The 27,864-nt window shown below is 47.9% G+C and overlaps 1 protein-coding gene across 24 annotated transcripts in view; it reads left to right on the top strand.

Moving 5' to 3' along the window:
- Positions 1–27,864, top strand: part of KALRN (kalirin RhoGEF kinase) — a 655,970-nt gene that overhangs the window by 232,471 nt on the left and 395,635 nt on the right. For all 24 annotated transcript variants that reach the window (XM_019652336.1, XM_019652320.1, XM_019652304.1 and 21 more), the window contains exons 4-5: positions 633–825; positions 3,323–3,835. In XM_019652336.1, coding sequence (XP_019507881.1) covers positions 633–825; positions 3,323–3,835 — 706 coding nt within the window. The remainder of the gene's footprint in view (positions 1–632; positions 826–3,322; positions 3,836–27,864) is intronic.

Here is a 27,864-nt window from a genome sequence, read left to right as displayed (position 1 = left end):
TTTGGAACTACAAGTAACACATCTTAAATTCAGTGGTGGTAAATCTATATTATTGACACTTTGTGTACCGTCTCTTATCATTTGATAGAATCTGCCTAGAATCTTTATCGAAAAATATTCTTTGGTGCAGTTTGGGGTCAGTGGTGAAGTGTGCCAGTGACTGCCACTGATGTGGGCGTGGGGAAGGACCGTACTCACGCCAGGGACTTTCCATCTCAGATTTAAGGGCGACAGGGTCCCTGTGTTTAGAGAGCTTGTTTGTATTCAAATGGGGAAAACATGATTCCTCCCAGGATCAAGAGAGACAGACAAAAATTAAATGTAACATCAGACATAATTGTGAATACCCCCAAAAGTAAACATCCCAACAAGTGTGAATGACCGTCTTCGTAAGGCTGACTTTTTTGCTAAGCGCTAGGAGAAGGAGAATGCCCTCAGTCAGATTGGGTTAACCTGGAAAGGTTTGCTGGGGCAGTGCATTTTGAGTTAGATCAGAAGGCGGCCAGGAGACCCGGCATGAAGGTGGAAGGGTGGTCCAGATTAAAGGAATGCAGATGTCCGGATGCTTTTTGACTGTGCACTTGAAAGTCTCAGCTGCCCAGTGACCAGGCCTGTCTCTGACCTACCCACAGTGAGGACGTGTGCAAACGTGGCTTCACCGTCATCATCGACATGCGAGGCTCCAAGTGGGACCTTATCAAGCCCCTCCTCAAGACACTGCAGGAAGCCTTCCCAGCCGAGATCCATGTGGCCCTCATCATCAAACCCGACAACTTCTGGCAGAAACAGAAGACCAACTTTGGCAGCTCCAAATTCATCTTTGAGGTGAGCCAGACCTCTCTCTTAGCACCCCCTTTCCCTACCCCTCCTGTCACCCACACATTTCTCAGCAATTCTCTATCTACCCTATGATACACATGTCTGGGACTGGTATGTCAGGATTTCTTGGCTACTATGGCCTTACTAATTAGTGTCTGGGAGGAAAAATAGGATCACAAGATTGTTCCAAATAGACAGTGTCATTAGGCAGTTCTGTATACCGTTAGGACAATTGTTTCTGGAGGCAACTTTGTAATTTGGGTCAAATGCCTTAAAAAGAATTTATATCCTGCTGGAAGAAAGGGTTTATATCCACTGATCTAGCAATTCTTCTCCTAGGAACATATTTTTAATATAAGAAGTAAACAAAACTTTTTGAAAATCTAATTATAGTTGTAAACAATTGTCTACAAGGATGTTCATCACCATGTTTTTTGCAATAGTATACATACATGTGTACACACATATACATATATATCCATACACATATATCTAGTTTGTATCCTGCTAATTAATGTTGATGACATTAGTACACAAATACTATGAAACCATTAAAAATCATATTTAGTTATATGTGAATTATAGCTCAATAAAAAATATTTATAAAAATGTCATTGAAAAATGCTTATGATATATTGTATTAAAAAGGCATGTATGAAACAATATGGGCAGTATAATCTGAAATTTGTCTTTTAAGTGTGTATGTGGAGAAGAAGGCTGAGACACACATGAAAATGTTAGCAGTAGATTATTAGAGATGGCAGGATTACCAGTGATTTTGATTTTCTTTGTGCTTTTCATTTTTCTTCAAGAATTATGCATTACTTTTATACACAGGGAAGACATGTTAGTTTTTAACTAGATTTTTTTTTTAGAGGACATATGTGTCCCTGAGGCATTTTAATAACACATCACATTAAATCAATGATTTAGGAACTTTTGTTCGAGACAAATTTGAGCTGTTTCCCTTTCTTGGGATTCTAGCCCTCATCTGCAAGGGATGGACCCTGCACACGTGTGTATGTGGGAAAGGCAGGGGTGCTCTGAAATTTGCAACAACTTCACATTCCAGACCCTTCCCCCGCAGGACCAGGAGTGTCTGTCTGTGTGTGGGGTGGTGGCCCCAATATCTGCCATCTGAGCACAACCACCTGACCACCTTAGCGAAGCAGTCTCACTCTGTGTAAATAATACAAAAAAGATTTTGACTTGATATGAAAACAGTCACACGCTGCCAGCACCCCTACCCAGCACCAGCAGTCCTGTAGGGAAATGCTTTCTGTGCTTTTGGTTGGTTTATACAGAGGTGGTGACAACAAGCCTATATATTTATAACCTGAAAAGACTGAAAATAATCTTTCCAAGAAGTCCTGAAACACTTTTGCTTCAGTGTAGCCGCCCAGCACTTCCTATCTCCCTTCACCCCAAATTAAGTAAGCTTGTCTCTGCCTCCCAAACCAAAAGTACAGGAGAGAGAGCTGGAGGCCTCCCACTCAGAAGAATATTTATAAAGCAGCCCCTTACAAACAGCCAGTGAAATGCCTGATACCGACTGAGAGCACAGGCTTGTTTGGTAGCAGATACTTAAGACTAATTGGTGAGTATAATCAGGGGCGACTTCCTGGACGTGGTCAGCTTTGAGCCAGGTTTGAAGGGGGAAGTGCCCTAGAACAGGACTGCACAGAGCTGAATGCACAGAGTCCCTTGGGGATCTTGTTACATGAAGATTCTGACTCAGCAGAGTTGGGAGAGGTCTGAGATGCTGCATTTCTGACTAGCTCCCAGGTGGTCTTCATGCTGCTGGCTCAAGGGCCACACTCTGAGTAATAGGATCTAGTTTAGCAGGGGTTTGCGTTACTGGCTGCACATTGGAGCCACCTGGGAAGCTTTTAAATCCACCCACGCCCAAGCTTCAGCCTAGGGCAGCTAAATCAGAGAAGGGCACCTGCTACCCTGGGAGCCTTGGGGTGGGGCGGAGGGCCCCGGAGGCAGGAAGATGGACTGAGATCCTTGAGGCCCGTGTACTGACCCGCATTGCACAATCCAGCTGTGATGATGACCTGGGACACGGGCCTGGGTGGGCCTTCAAGCTGTAGAGAACTAGGCACCCAGGCACTGGGTCTCTTTTTTCTTCCAGCTTCTCCTGCTTCTAGCATCTGAAGCCCTGCTGTGGTGGACTGGGGGGTTGGGGAGGAGGAAGATAAAGGCAGCCAAGATGTAAAGGCAGCCTTTCCGGGAATGGCCAATGGTGGGCAGGTAGAGAGGCTTCGGAGCCAGCCAGCCAGTCTGTTGAAACTGCTGACCCTGGCTGATTTGTGGCTCCTGCCCAGTGGGCCGTGTGCTCTCCTACCGCCCTTTCCTAAGCAGGCTGTGGTCATTATTCTGTGGACTTAGTATCTCAGCCTCTCCCCTTGACTTTCTCCTCTTGCCGGCCGCTGCCTTGGTCTTCCCCCGCACTCCCCCCACGTCACCGAGTCTTCCCTCTGTGTGTCTGCCCTCCCAGACGAGCATGGTGTCCGTGGAGGGCCTCACGAAGCTGGTGGACCCCTCCCAGCTGACCGAGGAGTTCGATGGCTCCCTGGACTACAACCACGAGGAGTGGATCGAGCTGCGGCTCTCCCTGGAGGAGTTCTTCAACAGCGCCGTGCACCTGCTCTCGCGCCTGGAGGACCTGCAGGAGATGCTGGCCCGCAAGGAGTTCCCCGTGGACGTGGAGGGTTCTCGGCGGCTCATTGACGAGCACACGCAGCTCAAGAAGAAGGTGCTGAAGGCCCCTGTGGAAGAGCTGGACCGGGAGGGGCAGCGGCTGCTGCAATGCATCCGCTGCAGCGACGGCTTCTCGGGGCGGAACTGCATCCCGGGCAGCGCCGACTTCCAGAGCCTGGTGCCCAAGATCACCAGCCTCCTGGACAAGCTGCACTCCACCCGGCAGCACCTGCACCAGATGTGGCACGTGCGCAAGCTCAAGCTGGACCAGTGCTTCCAGCTGCGGCTCTTCGAGCAGGACGCGGAGAAGGTAGGCGGGGAGCCGGCCTGGCTGGGGCTGGGGCTGGGGCTGGGGGCGGAGGGGAGGGCGCATAGCTTTTTAGGGAAACTGATAGAGGCTGCTAAGTCCAACTTTCTGATTAATGGCACTACTTTGTGTGGAAAGCTTTAAAAAAAAATGTGCTGATTGATTTTAGCTGGCACACACGTCACTCTTATATTTGGCCATTGATCGCTGACTTCTTAAAGCTCCCCCTCTCGGGTGTTTATTAGGCACCAGGCACTGTTCTAAGCACCTGTGTAAGTGAACTCATTTTAATCCTCTCACGTCCTCTGAGGCAGGCGTATTGTCCCATTTTACAGATGAAGCAACTGAGAGGCTAAATAAGGAAGTGCAGTACGGCTCCAGAGTCCACGCTTCCCCCCCCCCCCGCTGTGGAACACTGTCCCTCTCAGGACATGTAGTGAGTGGTTCAAGCCAGCTGAGCAACAGAATTAACAATATGTTACCAGCCACAGCAGCGTGACATATGATTATTGCCGTGCCGTGTACTTGACTATGACAAAGCGTTGCACACAGAACCTTATTTAATCCGCACAGCTCTTCGATCCTTTGAGGTGGGTGGTAGTGTCTCTGCTGAAGCTCAAGGAAATGGGTGCTCCTTGATCTTGGGGCTACCATGTCAGACTTGATGTATGAATCCAGCTTTTTTCAGTTTGAAGTGCAGTGCTCTTTCCGCCATATCACTTCTTTCTGAAGGTTTTTCCTTAGCCTGCTCAGCACTTAAGCAAGACCCCATTTTCCCCAGCAGTGAATTTTCAAAGCTTTCCCCTTATCGCGGGAGAAAGTGAAAAAGAAAAATATCCTATAGTGCCTCTTTGCTAGGGACACAAAAGTATCTTTTCTAGATTCTCTCCAAGCTAAAGAAGAGAGTGTGCTATTATATGTGCTTTAGAAGGCGTGAAATGGACTCTCCTCCTTATCAGTTTTCTGAAAATATACTTAAATGCACAACAGTTCTCTTAGGAATACCATGAAATCTCTGAGTAACCTGTGATTTCACATATTGACTGCGTCTGATGTAATGGTTTTGTGTCTTTTAAGAGCCCACGTTGAAAATGTCTGAGTATTTTTGAGTGATGAAATCAGGATACAGAGCTCTCTATGATCCCAATTTGTGTGAGAGTGGCAGCGCAGGTATAACTGGAAGAAAATTCACCACGGTATTAATAGCTTTGATTTCTAGGGGCCAGGCTTATGGTTGATTTTAATTTCTCTGTATGAATTTCATGTGTTTTCCAGTCTCTTATCAGGTATAATCAGAAGAAAACCGATAGACGTAATTTTTGCAGAACGCACATCCTCTTTCTACAACAGAACTTTCGAACATCATTTAAGCCAGTTTTGTAAGAGACATGTAAAGGGGTTCCTTGCACAATGTTAGGTGTTGCAAAAGTTTTCCCTGACCTTCCTGAGGGCTCTTTTGTCTGACCCTGACCTGCTCTGGGAGGGGCCACTTGACTGCAGAACGCTGCCACTGTTGATGAAGTGATCCGACACCAGGTCAGGAGACATCTGCTCTGTGGAGCCAGAAGCAGGCCCCTTTCCTGTGGAAAAGTCTGGAACATCTCCTTTTTACTTAGGGTGTCTTCTGCTCTGGAGCAAGGAATGTGCTTTACAGCCTGGCCTGGGTGCCCATGTCAGTGAGCCAGGGACAGGAGCGAGTCAGGGGACTTCGTCTGTCTAGATGTGTTGTAGAGTTTGAGGTAGTTCACAGCATCCCTGACGCTCAGGGATATGGGAAGACTGCATAGGGCAGAGGTAATGCCTGCCCCCAAAACAATAAAACACCATAGCCCAGCCCCAGAAGATGCCAGGGAGGGAAGTCAGCCAGGTGCCAGGTATCAAGCAGTCATTGCTGCCTCGCACACGCCCTCCAACTCCATGCCCACAGGAATCATATGGTGTATTATTATCACTCCAATTTTATAGTTGAGGAAAGGGAAGCTCAGAGAGGTGAAGTGGCTTGCCCAAGAGCACACTGCTGATTACACAGAGCCAGTACTTTTCCTGCTCCAAAGCCCACCCAAGCTCTCACCCAGTAACCCTGAGGTCCTCTGCTCCTAGGACCTGCCTCGCTACCACTGAGCACTGCTTATGAGCCCCCGAGCCCCCTGACCCATGCCCTGATGACTAGGGAGAATCTCAGCTCCCACCTCCTAACGCTCACTGGACATGGGCTCTCAACCTTTCTGTGCTATGGAGCACTTTGGCCTGGTGAAGCCTGTGGACCCCTTTTCAGAATAACATTTGTAAATGTACCAAATAAGAGGTGTGGGCTTGGATAATAACTATGGAAGTGCAGTTACTGAATTTTTAAAAATAACATGTACTTCTTTAGGAACATGCTAAATGACAAGAGATGCTTGAGCTCTCACAACTACTATCATTTTGAAGCAGCGACGAGCATAAATGCTATTTTAGGGCAACAGCCCTGATGTGATATGAAGATGCATGTGTTTCCATTGATGTCAGAGGCACAGGGTGTTGGCAACAGTAGTTTGTTGCTTGCATGCACAATGGAAGAGAATGTTATATTTCAGTTAGAGGTTACTGAAAATACAGGGATATTTTTTTGTCCCTATCCAAGGACACAATCCCTGAATTCAACACATGGACTCCTAAGTTTAGGATCCGTATTCCATGGTGTGTTCATACCTTAAAAAAGAAGTGTGCATGCATGCACATGTGTGCACGGAGGTGTGGTATGTGTGTGGAGGGGGGAGGGGAGAAAATATCAAAAACAAAACAGAGGGAGTGAAAGGATGATGGGAAGTGAGCAGCCCAGGAATACTTTGATATTGAGTCAGTGGTGAGCCTGACTCAGGCTTGACCCAGCCGCCACAGAAAATGTGCTGGGTGTGGGGCAGGCGGGAAGAACAGTCCTTTTAAGTTGCTTCAAGATTCATTTAAAATATCTGTGCAGAACTATGTGCCTCGGCCTTCGACTTATTTGGTGTTTCTGAAAGGGGGTGAGGAATGGGGTGGTTTGGGGGAAGGCTGTGTGTATGCAGATCCACATCTAAACAAGGGCCTGAGGAAATAGTTACTGTGTGAGCCACATCGGGGCGCCTTTTCTGGTGGGAGGCTTGTCCGAGGCCTCCGGTTCCAGATCCAGGAAGCTCTTGGCAACCGGAGGAGCCTGGTGATCACCCAGCTTCTATTTTTGTAAAGAGGTGGGCCCCAAGTTTCCCCTCGGGCCCAGTGGGGTGACAGCTTGTTTCCCAGGGCTTGATTAATGGGTGGTGTTCCCCATTTACCAGCTGGCCTTGGAGAAGGAAGTGACCCCTGACCACCTTCCCTTGGCCTCTGTGATGAACCCCTGCATTCGTCTTGGGGGTGGTGGGGAACGTGCCATTCTCTCTCCTAATTAAGCATTTAGGGAGGAGGGACTCTGTTGTATAGATAATTCATAAAGCAGGCCACCCATTCATTTAATAACTTCTGTTGACCAGCTGTCATGAGCCCAAAACAGGGCCCTTGGATAAAGATGAGTAGGCCCGAGTTTTTTGCTCTGGAGCCGCAAGCTGTTATAAACTCCTATTTAATATTATTTTTGTCTGCTGTGTGCACCCCACTTTCCTAGGCACAGCCTCTGTGATTGGGGAGTTTTCAGACAGGAGGGTGTATTGCAGCTCGGGAATGACAGGAAAGCCTGACTGAGCAATTTGGGGGAGGGCTGGGTAATTCAGAGGTGATTCAAGGAACACACAATGCATCTTGCTGGAAGATGAACAGCACTGCCTCGGCCCTGTGCCCTCTGGTCTGTAACTAATGGGCCTGTCCTGCACTGTGTTCACAGAGCACAGGCGGGTCGCTCCTCATTAGCCAGGCGCAGATTACGGCTCTCTTTGCAGCCCTGTTTCCCAGCCAGCTGCCCCCTCGGCTGCAGTGAAGCCTGTGTGATGAAGGTGTCTGCCCTGTAATCACATCCTATTACCGGAGAGAAGGAGGCCTCTTCCCATTAGGGGGTGCTGTGTGGTATTAAGGGTCATTACGTAGACTTACTGTAGATGTCCCCTTGGAAAAGGGAAGGGTGGCTGCTGCTCAGTGGAGGATCCTCCCTAGTCCCCCTCCCCTTTCCTGGGTGCCTAGAACACCTTAGAATATTAGAAAAGACCCTGAGAGAGAAAAGTCTACCTCCCATGCACAGCCGCACGGCCTCATCTCGGATGCCCATCTGCGTGCTGATGTGAATGAGAAGTGTCAGGAAATACGCTGCCACACCACCTGCCTTCTGATCTGGAGAAGGCCCACAGTCTTCCAGCCTTTATAGGCAAGGAGAAGTGCCTAGAAGGGCTCCAGTGCATAACCAGACTTAACTGATGGAGAGACCTGTACCGACTTTGCTTCTGAATGAAGGAGGCTATACTGGGAGGCCCATATGCAGTTTTGTCCAAAGCCATTCCAAAAAGGAGGAGTATATTCTTACTTCTTGTGGGAGAGTCCCCAAAAGAGTGGACAAAGCTACCCAGTGGGGTTCCCAGTGTTGGGCTTATACTTATTATTGGTTTATGCAGCATGTTGTGTTTGTTTCATGTATAAACCATGCTTGGGACACGCCCCAGACAAGATCTTTATCGCCACACTTGGGAGGATATTTCGGTGCCCACCTCCTCCGTGACCAAGGTATCTGCCCAGATGAAGACCTCTCATTGCTTAGAGGAGTGGCTTCAGTGGCTCCCCGAGCCTGCCCTCACCACCCCACCTATGGGAAAGCTCCCTTTGAAGACCCTAATTTTAAATGCCTTTCTACATATTCATTCTCGCAGGGTGAAATTCTGTTCACCCATGGGTGCCATGTTCATGTTGAAATGGAGCTGTGTGAGTGGGGGTTTGGATTCGTCCCGGGGTGCCATTTATCAGTAGGGAGACCTTAGGTATATCATTAACCTCTAACCCGCAATTCTGTTCCCAACGAAACAAAGATGAAGAATCTGAGCTAGCTCAGTGACTTTTGAATTTTCTTCTGCTTCCACATGCACTGCTCTCACATACAATACTGTTTGTGAAAATGTCTTTCAACGTGAGAAGTGGGGTGGCAGGGCATGTGTGTGATCTTGATCGAGGTGGCAGGGGTCGTGGTGATAGAGAATAGGCTTGTAAAGGGACGTATCAGCACCTCCAGACTAGTTTGATCAAGACCCCCAGCTACCCCAACCCAAATGTGCCTGCCATGCCTCCTCCTTTGAGACCTGACGCGCTAAATGGTGCCTAAGCCCCTTTAAAGCTCAACAATTCCCTAACAACTGTGGCCCTTTTGCTGTTCATTCTCCCTTTGCTATGTCTGCAAGAGGCTCTTTTCTCGTCAGGGTTGTCATCTTGGGTGGTGATGGAAAAGAAGAAACTTTTCTCAGCTAACAGAACCATAACCTGTTGAGTTATTTTCCTGCTTAAAAAAAAAAGGCCAAGCTGCTGCCCAGGGTATTTATGAGAAGCCAGTGGGGTGATGTATGCGGAAGTGCCCGGCCCTGCGCCTCACCCTACATAGCTACTTCCTAGGCATCGGCTTTCTTTCCTTCCCCCTCCACTATTTTAGTCATGATTGACTCATCAGTCCTCCAATACCTGCTGAGACTGTGCAGAGTGCCATTGATGCTATCTCCCTAATGAACTTGCTCCAAATAATTTTCAGGAGTCCCTAATGGAAGAGCTTTGAGAGAAGTTGGCAATTGTGATGTAGGTTCCTGGGGGCCCCCAAAGATCACTAGGTTGTGTGGAGCCCCTGGGTGAGGCATAAGAGAGGAACAAATGGTGGACATATGTGATGGGTCAGAGTTGGGGGAGATGCCACACTGAAAGGCCTCTGGAAAAACAGTGTCTGTCCTTGAAGCAGCCACAGAGGAAAGCCGTTCTCCCCAGGGGGATGTGGTCGCCTCTCCCCATGCACCTTCTCCATCTGAGACTCTTGTCACCTTCTGCTTTGCATGACAGCTAGGAGCATATTTGTCTTCCTGCAAACATGGGGCCAGAAACACTCCCTACAGTCCATCCAAAAAATATGCCTATGCATCTTGATGTTCTTGAAGGTCTGTGCAAACAAAATAACATTACTTTCATGCTACTACTCACCCTGAGAAAATATTTTGGGGGCCCACTGGTCAAGGGCATCACGGTAGACAGCAGGGTACTGTGCTGAGGGTTACGTGCTTATTGTTTTGCGGTTTGTATGTCCTGTTAACCACATTAGTAATTCAGGATGTCCCCAGGATGCCCTGTCACAGGGCAAAGCATCCACTGCTGTTTCCTGCCCTCTCCCTCAGAGGGGTACATAGTTCTGATCACTCTCTAGGGCCCACAGTAGCACCCAGAGTCCCATCCTGCCCGGGCTGACGAGAGCCAGGGGCGCCAGCTGTGGAGAAATTGCATGGCCTCTCCTTCCTGCTGGACACTGGCCCACGGCTCCTTCTCTGCACTGCAGCTCCCACCCCAGGCCTCTCAAGCCAGCAGTGAGCATGACCCCACTGTCATTTGTCAAACTGAAGTGCCATTGTAGTCATTATAATACATAATATTTTTTTGAATGTCGGTTTTTAAAGCGTTCTCACACCCCTAACCTTAGATATTTTCTGGTCCAGCCCTTCCTGTTACAGAGAAAACTGTGATCCAGAAGCAAAAACCCACCCACAGTCATCCATCATGGTGCTTCGTCATTTGGTCGCCCGTCGATCTTGTGTGGCAGGCCAGGTGGGCGTGAATATGAGCATCATGGTATAGATGGCCAAGCTGAGACTTGGTGAGGTTAGGAGGTGTGCCTGGGATAGAGACAGGTAGGCAGCATGGGAAAGTAAGCCCTCTGCTCTGAGGCGGGGGCACCTCCCCCAGCTCCAACACACAGACGCACATACACGCATCATGTAAACACACACACACACACCCCTTGCCCTCCAGGAGAAAGAATACACATGCCTCAACTCCAAAACACGTGTGCACACACACACACACACACACACTCTCTCCCTCCCTCTCCCTCTGCAGGAGAAAGGGCACATATGCCAGCAGCCTAAGAGGTGGCAGGAGTGGCTGGGGAGAAATGGAGGGCAGGAGTCATCTGACCTGTGTCCTGGCCACTGCTGTGGTACAGGGGCAAGCGCCAGGCAGGCCTCCAGGGGGCGAGCTGACGGATCTCTGTGATTCAATTGCCTGAGCCCTTCGTGTTGGGAGAGAGGCTTCAAAGAGCTGCGACCTTTGGGGTCAGCCAGAAGGGCAAGATCCTTATGGGTGGTTTGTAATTTCCTGCTTTTTTTGGAGAAAGGCTGTGGTGCCCTCTTGTTCCCGCCCTCCCCCTCCCTCCTCCTACTGGGACCCAAACTACTGCCCCCTCCACTCCCTGTTGACTGGGCCCAGGGTGAGGAAGTGTGTCTGTATTCCACCCCAACACAGGACACAGTGTCCTGTATTATTTCCAGCCTGCTGGTCCTGGGAATCTCTGCTTACTTTTTCTCATTTCCTCCCCTTGAACATTAGAAACATTAGGTTCCAAAAATAATCCAAGTCACAATGTTCTGCAGGCTGCATGTGTGAGTGTTTTCTTCCAAAGCTGTTTTTCTCCTCCTCACATCCTTGCCCCCTCTGCTTTCTCCTTCGCCTGTGTTTTCAGCCCCGCTGCATGCTGCGGTCACCAGGCCTGCACCAGGGGTGAGGGTGTGGGAGCCAGCGGAGGAAGCAGCTAGGCATGGGAGGCTTGGCTCCCTCCCAGGTCCCTCACGAGGGCTGGAGGGGGCCAGGACCTGAATTGTTGTGTGTAAATAGCCTGCATATGTGGCCTCTGCTTATGAATGGGCCCCATTAGAACTGTGCGTCTCGTGGTTACGGCCTGGAACCAAGAACGTGATGCTATGTTAACAATCCTTTCCGGAATCCAGGTTGTCACGCTGCTTCTGTCCACAGCAATTTAGGTGAGCCGGGAAAAGAAGGTCCTGATCGGAGGTGGAACTTGTGTGAGGCACAGGGAAGTAACCGAGAAGCATTCACTTGTCAGCAGACATTGAGTGTCTGCTATGTGTCAGGCCCTCGGCTAGGCGCAGGGGACCATGTCTCCCTACCCCCGGCACTGGATGGGGAAACAGTGTAGGGAAAATCAGGTTCAGCATGGATGTGACTCCGATAAGAAAAAGGTGGCTTAGAAACAGTGACCACTTAGATACCAAGTTCTCTCTGTTGCTTACTCAGCAGGGGTTAGGGTTGGGGGAACTGTACACTAGTCTATGGGGGAAAGACTGGGGAGATGATCCAAAGAGAAAGAAAACATGTTAGCTTTGCCCCAGTAGAGGAAGTGGAAGAAACGTCTTAAGTCCCTTTTTGAAGAATGAAAGACATTCAGGTACAATTTACATGTATCAAGTGAAAAAAAACCAAGTCAGTTTCTGGGGGAGGGTGTTTTTCAAGATTCCTTTCCGGGCATTTGACTTTGAAGGACCCACTTGCCTTCCTTCCCTTCACCGTCCACCCAGCCGTACTGCACCCCTTCACCTCCTTTCCCACGTGACCTCTGCTCTCCTTGCCCTTGCACCTCCTCCAGCTTGTTACTGACCCTACCCTTTTCGTGCAGCCGTTCTCTCTGACCATGTCGCTTAGCGTCCCTTTTGCAGTCCTTCCTTCCTCGGGTGGAGCTAAGGGAGGGCTCCATGTATGGCTCAGGCCTCCCACAGAGGGCAGAGGCAGCACAGGCCAGAAGACCCAGCCGGGGATTCTAGAAAGAGCGCTGGCGTTGTAGCCACAGAGATCTGGGCTTAGCCACTCCCTGACCGATTGGCGCCCTGTGGCCTCTTCAGCCTCTCCGAGCAGTTTCTTTATCTGTACAGTGTAGACTTTAATATATGCCTTAAGATGGTCATGCGAATGAAAGAAAATGTATATGAAGCATCGAGCGTGCCCGGAGCCCAGTAGGTGCTCAGAAGACGGTAGGTTTGTGGAAACAGACCTGAGCTGGGTCACTTAGAGAGAGAGGATGCGGAGTGGGAGAGAGGCATGGGGAGACTCTCCTGCGTGGCCTGGGGAGGGAGGCCGAACAGGACACCCTCATTCACAACCAGGGTGCCGGGCAGACAGTGGGCGGCATGTGGCAGCAGCGCATGGATGTGAGGTAGGGACCTGGCGCCTGGAGAAACCAGGAAGGGATCTTTAGAAGGAACTGACAGGTGAATATTAGATGCAAGATCTGCTGCTTAGTAGAAAGAAAGGGAAACGGAAGCATGTGACCAGGTTGGCATGATCTTAAACACTGTTGCTGAAGATAAGCCAGTTAAATAAGTGCCGGAGATTTTGCTGGGGGCGGGCAATTGGAAGATGAGCTAGAGTCGGGCCTGACCACATCGGAGCAGAGGACACTGGCAAACAAATAGTTGTAACACAGGGAAAGTTATGGAGGTACCTATCACTGCTATGGGGACAACATAGGTGGAGAGACATTCAGCCGAAATTGGGGTGCAGGAAGAGGGAAGACCAGGAGCCTCAAAGTGCAGACCGGGCTGTATCTGGTAACACCCACTGTCCAGTGTGGCTGGAGCTCGGACTCCATGGGGAGGTATGCATGGCGTCCATGTCATGTCGATCACCAGGAGTCACAACAGAGGGCCAGACATCTAGTCACACCGCTGCCTGAATCACCAGGGAACATGATGACAACTGGATTCTGATGAATGGTTCCGGTCCTGCCTCCCGGGAGCATCTTAGAATGCCAGAATCTCTGAACTAGAGGGTCAGATCCCTCAGCCAGGGCAGAACTCCCTGCCAGCCATGCCTTCTCCCGGGCTTTGCTGGGCATCTCTGGGACTGAGGAAGCCACAGCTTTGCGAGGCAGCCCGTGTCATCGTGACACAGCACCGTGTGTTAGAAAGTCCTGTCCCCTCAGGCCTTCCTCTGCCCTCTGGGGCCTCCCAGAACTAACCTCTCCTCCCACACGGCAGCCCTCTGATGACTCAGAGGCAGTCCTGTTGACCCGCCCTGTCTCGCCTGCTCCAGGTGAACTCCCATCAGCTCTGGCCTATTTTCGTTTGATGTGGATTCTAGACTCTTCCATGTAGCCTTCCTGTGATGAGTTTTTCAGATAGGAGGAGGGATGGGGTAGGGTCTACAGCTCTGACCCCCGCTTCTTCAGGTGAGAAAACGATGTTTTATGGAGGTGCCCTTGTTTCTTGTAGCTCAAGCTGGTCAATTTGAAATTCTAGGATAGTTCCGCCCAGGGAATTAGGTTGTCCCATTCAAATAGAGAGAGGCACGGTCTCATATGTGAATACAAGAGAGTGTCTTCTGACACGTACACATGGAGAGACTGTTCCAGGAGGAAAATGTTGAGTTGATGAAAATGTTGCTGGTGCCTCGAGTTAGGTGTGAGCAGGTTAGGAGTAGTCGCTGTTCCTCAGGAGAAGCCTTCGCTCCAGGACACAGCCCCATCCCTGTGTCCTATGGCTCTCCCTGAGGTCATTCCCAGCCAGAGCCAAAGCCTCATGGTTCTTATCTTGGGGAGAAGCAGAAAATCCGTGGTGAAACACGCAAAGGAACATGAATTCCCTGAAGGAAATCTGCCTCTACTGGAACCCCAGAAGGGTTCTTACCCCATGTTCCCCATTCCGTGTCCACCAAGAAACCTCAATTTCTTGCCCTTTGGCTCACCTTCAGCACCCCCGACCCCGCCCCGCTTAGAGATGCTTTTCTAGGATAAGAAAGGCCCTGCTGTGGGGACAGTTGCTGATGGGGTGAGAGAAGACAAGCCTTTTTTGGTATAGAGAGAAAAGGGATAGTCAGTTTCTCCATGCAGATCCGGTGGCCTGACTGGCCCTACCTCGGAGGGGCCCTTGTCCTGCCCTAGATTTTCCTGGGGAGCTGACCCTGCCATGAGATGTCAAGAGGAGGTGCAGTCAGAAGATCTAGAATGGAGAGTGAGACTGGACTTGGCATTCAGCCCCCGTCATCAGGACACCCCTTCCTGTGCCTTGGATTATACAACCTCCCTCCCCTCTGCCTATTGAAACCCTACCCTAGCTGAAGGTCTAGCTCAAATGCTACCCTCCCCTTTCTTCCCTGTTGGAGATGGTCTTTCTCCCCTCTGGGCATCTTCCTATAGTTTTCTCTGTCTCCCTCAAATTGGCCCTGTTTCAACCATAAGGCATAAAGCTCAAATGATGATACATTTATGCTCAAAGGCCTCAGTCCCCCAATTATATTGCAAATTCCTGGATGTCAGGGCCAGTGTCTCAGATAACTCGGTGTTCCCCAGAGGCACACAGTCAATGAAAAAACAAAACAAAACAAAACAAAACAAAACAAAAAACGTGGACCATAGCACAGTCTGTACTCACTGGGCTGCCGGCTGGAACAAAACTTTTGGGAGTACAAGAGCACCACCTGCTGCTGCCGAGTGGTTTCAAGAGACGCTCCTCGAACACTCCCACTTAACAACTGGGGCTTTAGCAAGTTTCATCTTGCAGTGGAGAGATTGGAAGGCAGGGAATCCAGCCCTGGTCCTTTTATCCATGTGTGAGCAGATGAGGGGGTAGTGGGACTCTAAGGGGGAGCGGCAGACCCTGGATACAGTGAAGGAAAGAGAATGGATCAGATGGCTGACCGGCTGGATGCCGGGGAGGAAGAGGAGGCAGGGAACTACAGGCCTCCACGTTAGGATGGTGACAGTAGGACGGGAGTGGAAGACAATCCCAAAAACATTTTGGAAGGAGGATGGATGACTACATTAAATTCAAATTGTAATTCCTTTTAAAACACAGAAAAGTGAGAGAGTTAGCGACGAAGGTTACTAAAAACATTACCATGCGTTATCTGGTGGTTGCATATCTGCCCTACTCTTAGGGACAATGACACTGTCTAAACACTGGAATTCACCTTAGTCCTCTGACTAAGATGGTTAAAGAAACGGAGGGTTTTGAGGAGTGATTGGGCTCTTCATTCGGCCCGTCCTTCCTGAGCTCCTGCAGGGGATGCTCTGCCAGGTGGGACCTGGAAGCCGAGGGCGTGACTAAGCATCTCCTCCCGATATGCCTGAGCCTGGCTCCCATGTGGTCCCTCACCTGCCTGGGCCCCACTGCTGAAGCTGCTGCTGGAAGCGGGGGAAGAGGGGGAAAGGGGAGTGCTAGCTCTCTCCCTGAGCCCAAGGTCAAGCCCACCTAGCACAGACCCCCAGCAGCACAGCACCCCTTCTCTCAGAAAGGGATTCCTGAAGGAGTGCCACCTGCTCCTTAGCCCATGGGAAATTTTTTTCTGAGATGTGCAAGTGATTGGCACAGCCGATTTTAGGATGCGTGGGAGGACTGGCTGAGAATCCAGCAGACACTCCAGTTTTGCAGTACCATTTACTGAGTGTATCCTGTATGCCGGGAACAAGCATTAGCTCATTTAAATGAATTTGCCAAGGGCCAGATCTCACTTCATGCCTAAATTTAGCTGTGGGATAAAGTCGGGCACTATTTTCTTAGCTTGGATTAAATAGGGTTTGACCTCTTCAATTCTATATTTTGGGAAGTGAGTGAAATACATTCCCTCACTCGGTTCCTGAAAGTATTTTATCAGCATCTGTGGTTCAGATGGAAGGAATTTGGCCCCGGGGCTGCCTGGGCTGACTCCTGGCTTGGTTGATGCTGTTTCTTGTCTGCTTCCCTCGCTGGGCTCCTGGGTGACCACCCTTCCCCACGGGGGCATACTGTGTCTATTGCCAGTGCGGCATGGGTTCGGTCCACCCAGGAAAACAGGCTGGACATAAAATGCAAAAAACCCTTCTTTAAAGTCTGAGAATATTTATATTAATAATGGACTTGGTGAGACTTTTCATTACATCGCTTAGCATGAGGAGGGCAAGAACAAAGAGAAAGGCCTTTTAAGGCCTCATGTGAGTATGTGCTTCTCCCAGCAGAGCTGAGCTGCGGCTCATTACAAGGACAGTGTGTGATTTTAGCACGAAATTTTGCAGCCTGGATTCTCTAATCAGAAAGCGACTACTTTTTGTGACCGCCAGCTTGTCCTGTCTGAACCCCGAGGAAGTGGAAAGGAATTACCATGCATTCAGCCTCTACGATGTGTCATACACTGTGCCAGGCACCTTTCATATGTTATCTTTATCTCCTCCTTGATATTTATCTTCTTTGACCCAGACATTGAAGGGTTTGTGAGAAAAAGGAGTAGAGAGGGGAAATAAGGACCAGGGTGGTGGTGGTGGGGAGGCAGAGAACCCTCAGTGGGTGAGAAGTCTGCAATGTGTCAGTTGATTTTGTTTTATGAGATCAGGGCTGGCTTGGACTCCCCTTTGCAATAAGATAAATGACTGTCTGTCTGGGGGCCTCCGTGTAGACACCCAGTTCAGGATTCAAAGCAAATTTGACCATATCACCCCGCTTCAGTGCTTCCCCCACTGTGGCTGAATATAGGCCCAGGTCCTCTGCCTTTTGACCTTTGCTCCTTTGTGACTTGGCCCTCTCTGTCTCTTACCATCCCTTGTCACTACTTCTTGCTTTATGCTCTGGGGCACTTCTATTCCATGTTGTTATGAGCCTCTACGCCTTTGCTCAGGCCATTTCCTGTCATTAAGACCTCTTCATCTATACCTTCTGCACCTAAATCCTGTCTCTTTCAAGTGTGGTTCAGCTGTTGCCACCTTCTGGAAGCCATCCATGCTTTTCCCTACCTCTACCTGTATCAAGTTGAACAAGTGCTCCTGTGCTGTCAGCCTGTAGTATACACTTTTCATAGTCCTTTTCACACTTAAAGTTGATGTAATAGTGAATACATTTGTCTTCCTCACTAGACTCTGACCTGGATCTTTCAATGTCTGGAATAAAGTGGGTACTCAATAAGTGAATACAATATTTTGCTAAGCATCATGAACGTAACACTATTTATATCAGGATGCTTTTGGCTCCAGGAAACAGAAAACTAGACTCTGATGCAGTGTTCCATCATTTAATCCATTTTGTCCCTTTCCCTCCCATTTTTTAAGATGTTAATCATGGTGATTTTGAAAGTCTTATTTGCTAATTCATAGCCTGATAATCTCTGGGTCTGCTTCTATTGACTATTTTGTTTTTTATTAGCAATCACTTTTCTCTGCTTCATATATCTAATAACATATTATTATATACTGGATACTGTAAATGATGTGTTTTTTATAGACTCTAGATTACATTATCTTTCTATAAATGCTGGTAAGTGTTGTTCTAGGATGCAGTTAAATTGCCAGCAGATCTTGATCCTGTTGAGTCTTGGTTTAGTCTTTGCTGTGGCAGGTCTACTTCCATCTTTTCATTAATCCTAGAGTGTAGCCCTTATTCTTAGGATGCGGTTCTTATTCCTACAGCCTGGATTTTCTGAGGTCCCAACTCAGTGCCCAGAGTATTCACCAAAGTCTCTTCACACTGTTTGAATAAGAGCTTCCAACATCTCCCCAGCACTGTGTAACCTCTAACATCTCTATGTAACTCCTCCATCTCCTACAGCTGTTCTCTGCTAGACCTTCTGGAGCCTTGCCTTGCCTGTGCACAGCTTAGGAATTGGCCAAAGACCTGAAGAAAATTGAAAGGAAGATTTTTTTAGGGTTCCTTTTCTTAACTCCCTCTTCTATAATATTTGTCACTTGAAATTCCAACCACCTTACCTGTCCTGAATGCTAACCTTTGTTTGTTTGTTTGTTTGTTTTAATACCCATCAAGACTGCTGCTCTCTGCTCAGTTCCTATTTCTCTACTCCACAGTTAGGAAAATACCCTCAAGGAGAAAGCCAGGGTGAATATGGGGCTTACGTGTTTCCCTCCCTTCAAGGACCATTGGTCTATGTTGGTTGTTGACCAATGCTTTCAACTAGTTTATAGATGGGTTAAATCTGATACCTGCTACCCCATCATGAACAGACCTTAAGTCTCCACATGAACTGTTTAAATAAAAATGCAAATGCATCAGAATCACCTGGGGGTGCTCCTGCTGAATCAGAATCTCAAGGAAGTAGTATTTTTTAATAAAACACTTCAGAGAGCTCTGAATTAAGGCTAGGTTTGGGAACTACTGTGGTAGACACTGGAGTAGTGAGTTTGGAGGGCAGAAAAATCAGAATGGGCTCAGTTGGTCAAAGAAGGCACCAAGAAGAGGTGAGACTTGAAATGTATTTTGAGAGATGGGAAGAGTTTGGATATTTGGGTGTGGAACATTTCATGGGGGGAAGATGTGAGCACAAATATGGGGCAATGAGTATGGTACAATATATTCACATAGCAGTAAGTAGAGTATGGCTGGAAAGGATGCTTGGTGTAGAACAGTGGTGTGAAATAACAGGGAATGGCAGCTTTGGACTAGCTGGGGAAGAAGAGGGCACCTTGAAGGCCAGAATATGGGGATTGGATTTTTGCATTGTAGATGACTGGTAGCTGTGGTAATTTTGTGTAGTTTATTTTATTTTATGTTTGTTTTATTTATGTTTTGACTGAGGGAATGACAAGGTGAAAGCAGTGTACTAGAGCAGTGGACCTGGTGGGGGTAGATGGCTCGGTGTATGGGAGGCAATGGTATCAGGAAGACCAGCAAGGAAGTGCTTGCAGTAATTTAGGCAGGAAACTGAGGGCTGAGTGGCAGCAACAAGAGAAAGTAAAAGGTATATTTCAGAGTTATTCGAGGGAAGAAAGGATAAATGGGTTCTGGGGGATGGGGTGAAGATGGGGGAAGTCAGGAGAAGGTAACATTTTCATTGAAAAGATGCAGTAGTTGGAGAGGACGTGGAACGTCACAGGGATATTCATATTCATATTAAGTCCATAGGCACCAGGTGACTAGGACTAGTGGGAAATATAGGTGTGTATTTGGGAGACAGTTTGATAGTGGTTTACAAGCGTGGACTGTGGACTCATACAGACCTAGATTTGAGCCTTCGATATGCCATTCGAGTTTTCATTATGTGACCTTGGCCACATTCTTTGATCTCTTTGAGTCTGTTTCTTTAACTAGAGAAAGGCAGTGATGATGGTATCTACTACCTGATAGGGCTGTTATGAGGACTGAGATAATGTGTGTAAAGCTTATTGTGAAGAACTTAGCACATATTTATTCTTGTCAGTTATCTGGGAAGTTAAGATTAGAGGGCACCCTGAAACACAGGAAATTGTACAGGATTAAGGTGCAGATGGACACGAGATTCTAAATTTATCTTCATCACTTGCACACTGTGTGATCTTCGGGAAATTATTTCCCCTCTTTGTAGTGAGTTTTCAGCACGTTTAAAACAGAATTCACAATACCTGTTTCGTAGCATTATTATAAGGACTGCATGAGATAATCTACGCAGGTACTTGGCACAGGGCCTGGCACATGAAACAGGAAATACTATTCGTGTTGTTGAAGTTGTGAGCCTGGGTGGATTTTCAGATGGACAGAGCCTGATGAACACAGGGCAGAGGATTGATGGCCAAGTCTGGAGACTGTCACAGTAAGGGTGTAGGACAGGAAAGGCAGCTGTGAAGAGGCAGCCAGACAAATGGAAGTGAGTCTGGATAAACAGCATAGGATTGGCGGACCAGTGAGCTTTCACCATGTGAGTGTTCTGGGGTTTTTATAAGATTTTTATTGGGGAATTGGGGGAAGGGGAACAGATAAGTTGCTGTCATTTTGTTCTTCTGTCTAGTTGTGGAGGACGTTGCTTCACTGGCCCAAGTTGGCACCATCATTACGCTCTTCCCTGGCGAGGCAGATCAGTCACCGGCTTCTGGACGGCCGCTCACAGCGCCTGTTGGCCGCTCATGCTGGCTGCTGGCTACACACGGTAGCCCATGGCAACCCACTGCCACAGGGGCTGCAGCCTATGCCGTCGCTGGTGAGACTCACGGCAGCCCAGCTCCAGGTTGAGCTGTTGTTCAGCATCTTAGCTGTAGAGGGCAATGTCACTGGCCCTCATATGTGGGATCTGAACCGGGGCCCTCTGGCGTCTCAAGCCAGCTCTTAACCAATGCACCATTTGGCCAGCCCGAGTGTTTTGGTTTTTTTGTCATGCTGAGACTAGACATGGTGTGTCAAGGGGGAATAGCGCAAGTGTGTGAAAGTGCTGGTTCCCCTGAGAAAATTTAGTGTTGGATAGAGACCCGTGAACGCGGGACAGAGAAGTTCGTCGTGTCTGCAGCCAGATGACCTGCCCCTGAAAATGACCTGGTTTGAAGGCCAGAGAGGGTAGAGTTTCAGAAAGGGCTGCATCAGAGTCTGATGTGAGATCAAAGGGAAGGAGAAATGGTGGAATGGAAGAACTCAGAATGGAGGAGATGCTCAGCTTTCACTGTGGGCGCAGACTTCAGGAAGCAGTAAACGCAGACGGCACTATACAAAGAGCTACGAGGAAGCAGATGGAGGGAGAACAGGCAGCAGGGGCAGAGCACACTTCTGCAAGTTCAGCGATGACGGGAAGGATAGATGGGCTGAAGCTCTGAGCACACTGGAAACTGGAGCAACGGGGTTAAGAGCATCAGCCCTGAAACCGCGCCTCCTGCTGCTTATTAGCTGCATGGCTTTGGGCAAGTTAATTAACCTCTTTGGGCCTCAGTTTCCCCATCAGTAAAATGGAGATGATAATAGTGGGGACTAATATTGGGGAACTAGTTGTGAGGTTATTAAGGGGATTTAAGGGGTTAGCATGTGTCAAGTGCTTAGAATGGTGCCTGGCACATGATGAGCATTCACCACGTTAGCTGCTGTTAATCGTTGTCGTTACCATTGCCATGACTGCTGCTAGTGGCAGAAATGAAAGTGAGAGAAGAGGATGGGGACACGGATGACGAGGAGAGGCAGTGTACTGTAGTTTATATAGTTTGGCTCTGAAACATGGACGCACCCTCTACCAGGGAGTCTTCTTAGACGCTATAAGCTTTCTGGCTTACAAGACCACCATGGGCCACCTTTGGCACTTATCTACTCCGGACGACATACGATGGGAACCTGGCTTACCAGCAGGACAACCCTTGCACAGCCTAGCTCAGGTACAAGGAGACAAGTTCCATGGAGGGCAGCTGCAGAAGCTGCCATGGCTGAAAAGCTCTCTGCCCCACAGGGGCCAGTATCTCTGGTAACAACTCATTGGCACCACATCCAGGGTCCCTGCAACGGACATGCCAGTTACAAGAGTCACCCCACTCAGGGAAGCCCAAGGTATGGTGTCCCCATCAAGTATTTATAGTTCATTGTTAGTCCTTTCAGTCCAGATACAGTTTACCAATCAGGAGTCAGGGGGTGGTTTTTACCACAGGCATGATTTAGTAAATCTTAATCTGTTTCCAGGGAAACAGAACCGGGATGTTAACTGAAGGTCAGATGATCATGCAGAAGAGGGAAGGGTTTTGTTAACACCTTGCTCACAGTGGGACGTTTACCTGTTTTATAGAGAAACCGGGAGGGTTCTAAATGTGAGCAACATGTTAGGATGTTAGATCCGAGACTTGGAAACTAGGGAATTTGGACACAGAGGGTATAAGCAATGTGCTGGGTGATCTACAGCGTGTCTACAGAGGCACAGGCTGGCTGGTGACATGTTTGGTGTCCTGTCTGGTTGTCGAGGCTCCAGTGAGGAGGTCTCCCAGTTAACTAGGCTGAGACATTCTCCTAGAGCAGCTGGATTTATGGTGAAGGACAAAGATGGCTTCTCTTTTATACAATATATTACAGCTCGCCAGCTGACATGCAAAAATCTTAAAGGAAAACTGGCAGGGCCCACAGAATCTTATGTCCCTTAGTAGATATTTATTGATACCTAATCTGTCAGGCACGCGTCTCAATCACTTTCCCCATCTATAGATACCAGTGTAAAGATGGCTTCTCAGAACCTTGAATTCCCATGGCCTGCAAGCCTTGCAAAGTACCCAAGAGGCAATCAGATTCCCTTCAATGAGGATCTTAGGAACCTAGAAACTAAGTTCATATTTGGGGGTCCTTTATTTTTTTCTCTCTCTTTGCCCCACTTTGGAAAAGCATGAAAGCACCATCCTCGGAGAGTGGAGAATTGAAAACCAGGTTTGAGGGGGCTGAAGGGTGCTGGGCCAGAACACACACACACAGGGTCTGTGTGTTGACCCATTTGCACAACAGCATGTGCCCCAGGGTGAGTCTCAGTTCATGTGAAAGAATTGTAACGTGGGGAAATTTGCTTTGGGTTCCCACCTACTTCTCATTTTGGCGTTTCGCTCCTTCTGTCTAGGGCGCCTCTGCCACCCCATTTTAGGATCTCATCCCTGTGTTGTGTTTGCAAAGGGCCTTGATTTCTTACTGACTTATTTCTGTGTTTGGATAAACTAATCCCACAGCGGGTTGCAGGAATAATGCATTTTAATAGGAATCTCTCTCAAGTGAAAAACCGTTAAGAGCCAAAGGGATTGAGCCTCTAATAGGAAAAAGTTGGGGTGTGGCAGAAAGGATGGAAAAGGGGGAGTTTGGAAGCAAGGCAGGAGGATGTGAGATCTCTGGTCAGGCCACACAGGGAGGGCTGGAGGGCACCAGGGTACCAGGCACAACCACGAGGGCATGTACAGGGTCTCTGAGTCCTGTGTGGGTGAGGGAATCCCAGGATCCCTGAGTGTGTGTCAAGGTGGAGGTCATGGGAGGATGTATGGGCGTCCCTGGTCTGTGTGGCGCTCTGGTCGCTCTGGGTAGCATTTCCGAGAGAGGTGGGCTGTGAATGTGTCTGTATATGAGCCTCAGGAGTGATTCCATTAGCTCACAGTGATTTCACAGTAAAGAGAACCCATTGCAACTCCAAATCCACACCTTTCATCTGCTCTGTGCTCTAAATGAAAACATTGGGGAAATATGTACAATAGAATATGCTCACAGTATAGAATGTGCTCATAGTATAATCTATCGGATATGTGGCACTTAACAAAGCATGAAACCATTATCTTATTTGAATCCCACTACTGTTACCCTAAGGTCCAAATAGTGCAAATTGCCGTCCCCATTTTACAGAAAAGGAAACTGAGATTCAGACCAATAACCTAACTTGTCAAAGTTTACACAGTAGAAGCTGCACTAGAACCCGTCTCCTGTTGGAAGCCTCTGTTCTTTGCACTCTGAAACACATAAAATGTTATCGTGGGATTTACTGCACACCAAGTTTCCAGACAGAGCCAGGAGGTTGTTAGTCCCCTTTAGGGGGTAGGCTTTTAAGGATGAATCACTAGAGTGTACAAGCAGGGGACAGGGGACACGGGTAGGAATGTGCATATTTAGGCAAAGAAAATCCATTGATTGTCTTCTGTCCTCTTAATCAACTCATCAAAGCTGAAAATGAGCAACTTAAAAACCAACATACTCTATGATTACAGACAGTATAAAATACTAACAGTAGGTACTAAGGTAATTGGGAAGTTAAAACTCTAAATCAGATTCCATTGCTAAATTTGGCAAATGAGGAAAATAAGCCCAAGATCCTTATTTAATATCTCTGCTCTATGAAATAATTTATGCTTCATTAAAAACAGAACAATAATAACCTTTTAGTTATCCCCACTTTAAAAGAAAAGGGGAGAAAGGTTCCTGCTTATTTTCCTAATTTGCATTTAAATAGATTCTTTTTCTCATGTATTATATATTAAGAAATATATTTTTATATTTTCACTGATTTTTAGCCAGCATAAAAGATTTACTTACCGTAGCTTAGATAAAAGCAAAACACGAAAAAGAAAAAAAGCCCAAGTATCTTACATGTAACATCTATCTTCTTAATTAGACAAAGTTATGTTGGTTTCCAAACAAAGAGATAAAATTTCATTATTTAGACATGAACTTTCCTCTTACAGGAATTTTGTTGTTATAGTACATTTTGTTGAACCTACCATTTATAGCTTCCCCTCCTCCAAAAAAAAAAGATCAAAATGTTTGAAACCACTGTAAAGATACTGTCTTTAGTTTTTCTTTAGATTTTTGGGTCAGTCTAGTTCAAGCACTTCCAGAGAAACCAATTCAAACAGATCAAATAATAAAATGTTCTGGGTGGAAGGCTGCTTAGAAAGAGTCAGCTCATCTGGAGATGAACAACTCCAGAGCCTATGGCCAGTTTGCTTGTGCATTCATTCATTCATTCATTCACTAAGTAGCCATTGAGAGAAGTGGAGCTACCAGAATCAGCTGTCCCCAGGCACTGATGGGACAGGGCCAAGGAGAGAGGAGGAGGATGGTTATTGGAGAGTGAATGGCCCCATTGGAGGAACAGCCCTTACTTCAGCTGGAGCCTCACAGGTGGCTGCCTATTGGGGGTCACCTGCCCTGTGGAGCCCAGACAGAGTGAAGGAGGTAGGGCAGTGTCCCAGGAGTCTGTTCAACAGGTACTGGGTGGAATGTGCATTGGTTGGAATAAATGAATTCTAGACCTTGGACTTCACCTCTATGACCCTGTTTCCCATCTGTAAAGTGGGCCTGATGGATGCAGTGAGAAGTATGCAAATGAACGTTTTGCTCTAAGGCACCAGGCAGATATCAGAGCTGAGATGAAAAAGCTGCCTTTCTCTGGCTCTCAGTCAGTTTCCTCACTGACGTGATTTCTTTTCTTTCTTCTTTTTTTAAATTAGTTTCAGGTGTACAAAACAATGTAATGATTAGACATTTATGTACCTCACAAAGTGATCACCCCAATAAGTCTGTTATCCATCTGACACTGTACATAGTTATTACAATATTATTGACTATATTCCCTATGCTGTACTTTATATCCCTGACTATTTTTTAAAATTATAGCCGACACTCAATATTACTTTATATGAGTTTCAGGTATACAGCGTCGGTTTTAGACATTTATCTCATTTATGTGACTTTATTTAAAAAGTTCAAAATGTTAATTTCTAGCAATGAATATGCCTTCTGATCCAGGCGACTCAAAAGTATTTTTATTTTGAACAAAAAAAATATAGCCTGTAAGTTTCCAAACTGAGCTGATTGTAAACCAGGATGCTTACCTCCATTCTGAGAACCACTTAATTATCCTTTGCAGATGAGAAGTCTAAAAATGAAGAGACTTGCCCATAGCCACATGGGTAGTTAGTGACAGAGCCAGACTTGGAACCAGCCTAGTCTTCATCCCACTTGCATGCACACATGCACCTGAGTGCACATGCACACACACGTGCACATGCACACATTCTCTCTCTGCAGCCAGTCTCACTGAATGTAGCAGAAATGAAAGTGACCCGTGCAGACAGCCAGGCTGGCAAGGGTGAGGATTATATACCATTAGGCAACAGATTCAGGCCCAGAGATGACTTGAGACAGTGGGTGAGCAAATAGCCACCCTGGAGAGACCCTGGTTCCTGATATCACGTGGGATTATCTGGTCCCCAGAGCAGATCTTTTTCTCTCTGCCTGAGACGTGTGTCACCTCTTTGGAACGCTGCCTGCAGCACAGCTGAGCTTTCCCTGAATGCCAGGCCATGGGAGAGCCGCTTGTGCAGAGTCGGATGGACCTCGTTCTGTGCGAAGCCCATTCAGTGAGGTGCACATTTCCTCCAGTATTCCCCACTCTCGCCTGCTTTGTAACTCACGGTTCTAGCTGCTTTCCACTCTAACTGGCCGGTGTTCAGCTCTCCTTGCTCTGTAGTCCAGCAGGGACCTGGCGCTGGACCGATGAATCATTCTGGAGCTAGCACATAACCCCGCTGCTTATTTGCATATCTAATTAGCATGTCACAGAAAATACAGGGAAGGTCAGTACTCGACCACTGGGATAGCCAAGAACGTTATGTGGAGGGAGTGCTTTTCATCACAAGTTCCAAGGTCTTCAGGCATTTCACATTTTTATTAACTGGATTGATTCTTTTGTCAATAAGGGAAATAAATGAGAAATTATTTTCAAATAGGGTCGAGAGGCAGAATTTTAAAGATCAAAAATTACAGAATGAGATTCCCCCAAGCTCCTGGGGCACCTGTCTTCTTTTCCCCGTTGTCCTTAATAATAATTTTTAAAAAGGCAGAAGCCCTGCCTGACTGTCTATGATGTGGGGCTGGCCATGGCTCGCAGACCCAGCATAGTGCCCACAACAGATACGGACACGGAGCCACCAGCCTGACGCCTGTGCTGACGCCTGAAAGTGAAGAATGATACTTTTGTCCTTTCTTTATATCTGTGTAGCTAGCCAGAGTGATCCGGGTAATTCAAAAGGGAGAATCATCAAATCATGCATGCTTGCCTTCAGAAGGTGTTGTTTTTATACTTTCATGTGAGTTGTCACAATCTCTTTCCTGACCTCCAGACACATGTATCTAACTGCCCATAGGACATCACTGCTTGAAATTCTCCTAAGCCTCTCAAACTTGCCACAACTAAAACTGAACCCACTGTCTACCCACCCCACCCCAGCTTCTTACCCTCCTCTTAAAGTAGCACTTTTTCTAGTGACAGAGCCAGGCATGGAACCAGGGCTCCATACCAGGGTGCCACGCCAGACACCAGGCAGTTCTCTCCAGCCCTTGCTTGCCTTCCCTCCCCAAACAGTTGTGAGTCCTCTGCCCCGTTCCTAGTAGATCTCAAGTCGGCCCACCCCTCCAACTCCACTGACACTCTTCTAACCCAGGTTTCCAAGTTTTCACGCTCACTCACCAGGATGACTGTGACAGCGTCCTAATCATTCTTTATGTTCTGTCTTGCCCCCTCCAATCCACATCCCGTGCTGTTATCAAAGCTCATATCACACTTCACTGCGCAGCTTAAAACCCCCACACACATCTTGCTGCTCACGGTATATGGTCCAGGTTCTCTGAAGCCTGAAGTGTCTCTGGCTGTCCATGGTCAGTCATCCCACCTACCACGCCAGCCACATCTTATCCTACATCAGGCTCCGGAAGCACAGCCGAGGTGCTTTCCAAGCCCTAGACACACTGGGCTCCCCACAGGGAGATCCTTTGATCTCCCCTTTACCTGGATCTCGCATCCCACTCATCTTCACCTGGCTAATTCCTACCTGACTCAAAGCTCAACTCAGGTGTCACCTCCTCTGGGATGCTTTCTCTGCTCTCCCCTGTCCCTGTGCCATCAAGGGTGGGTGCTACTTTGATAGA

The sequence above is a fragment of the Hipposideros armiger genome, unplaced genomic scaffold (assembly GCF_001890085.2).
Source record: "Hipposideros armiger isolate ML-2016 unplaced genomic scaffold, ASM189008v1 scaffold_8, whole genome shotgun sequence".
NCBI lineage: Eukaryota > Metazoa > Chordata > Mammalia > Chiroptera > Hipposideridae > Hipposideros > Hipposideros armiger.
Note: the sequence above shows the minus strand (reverse complement) of the source record. Positions and strands in the feature narration are given on the sequence as shown.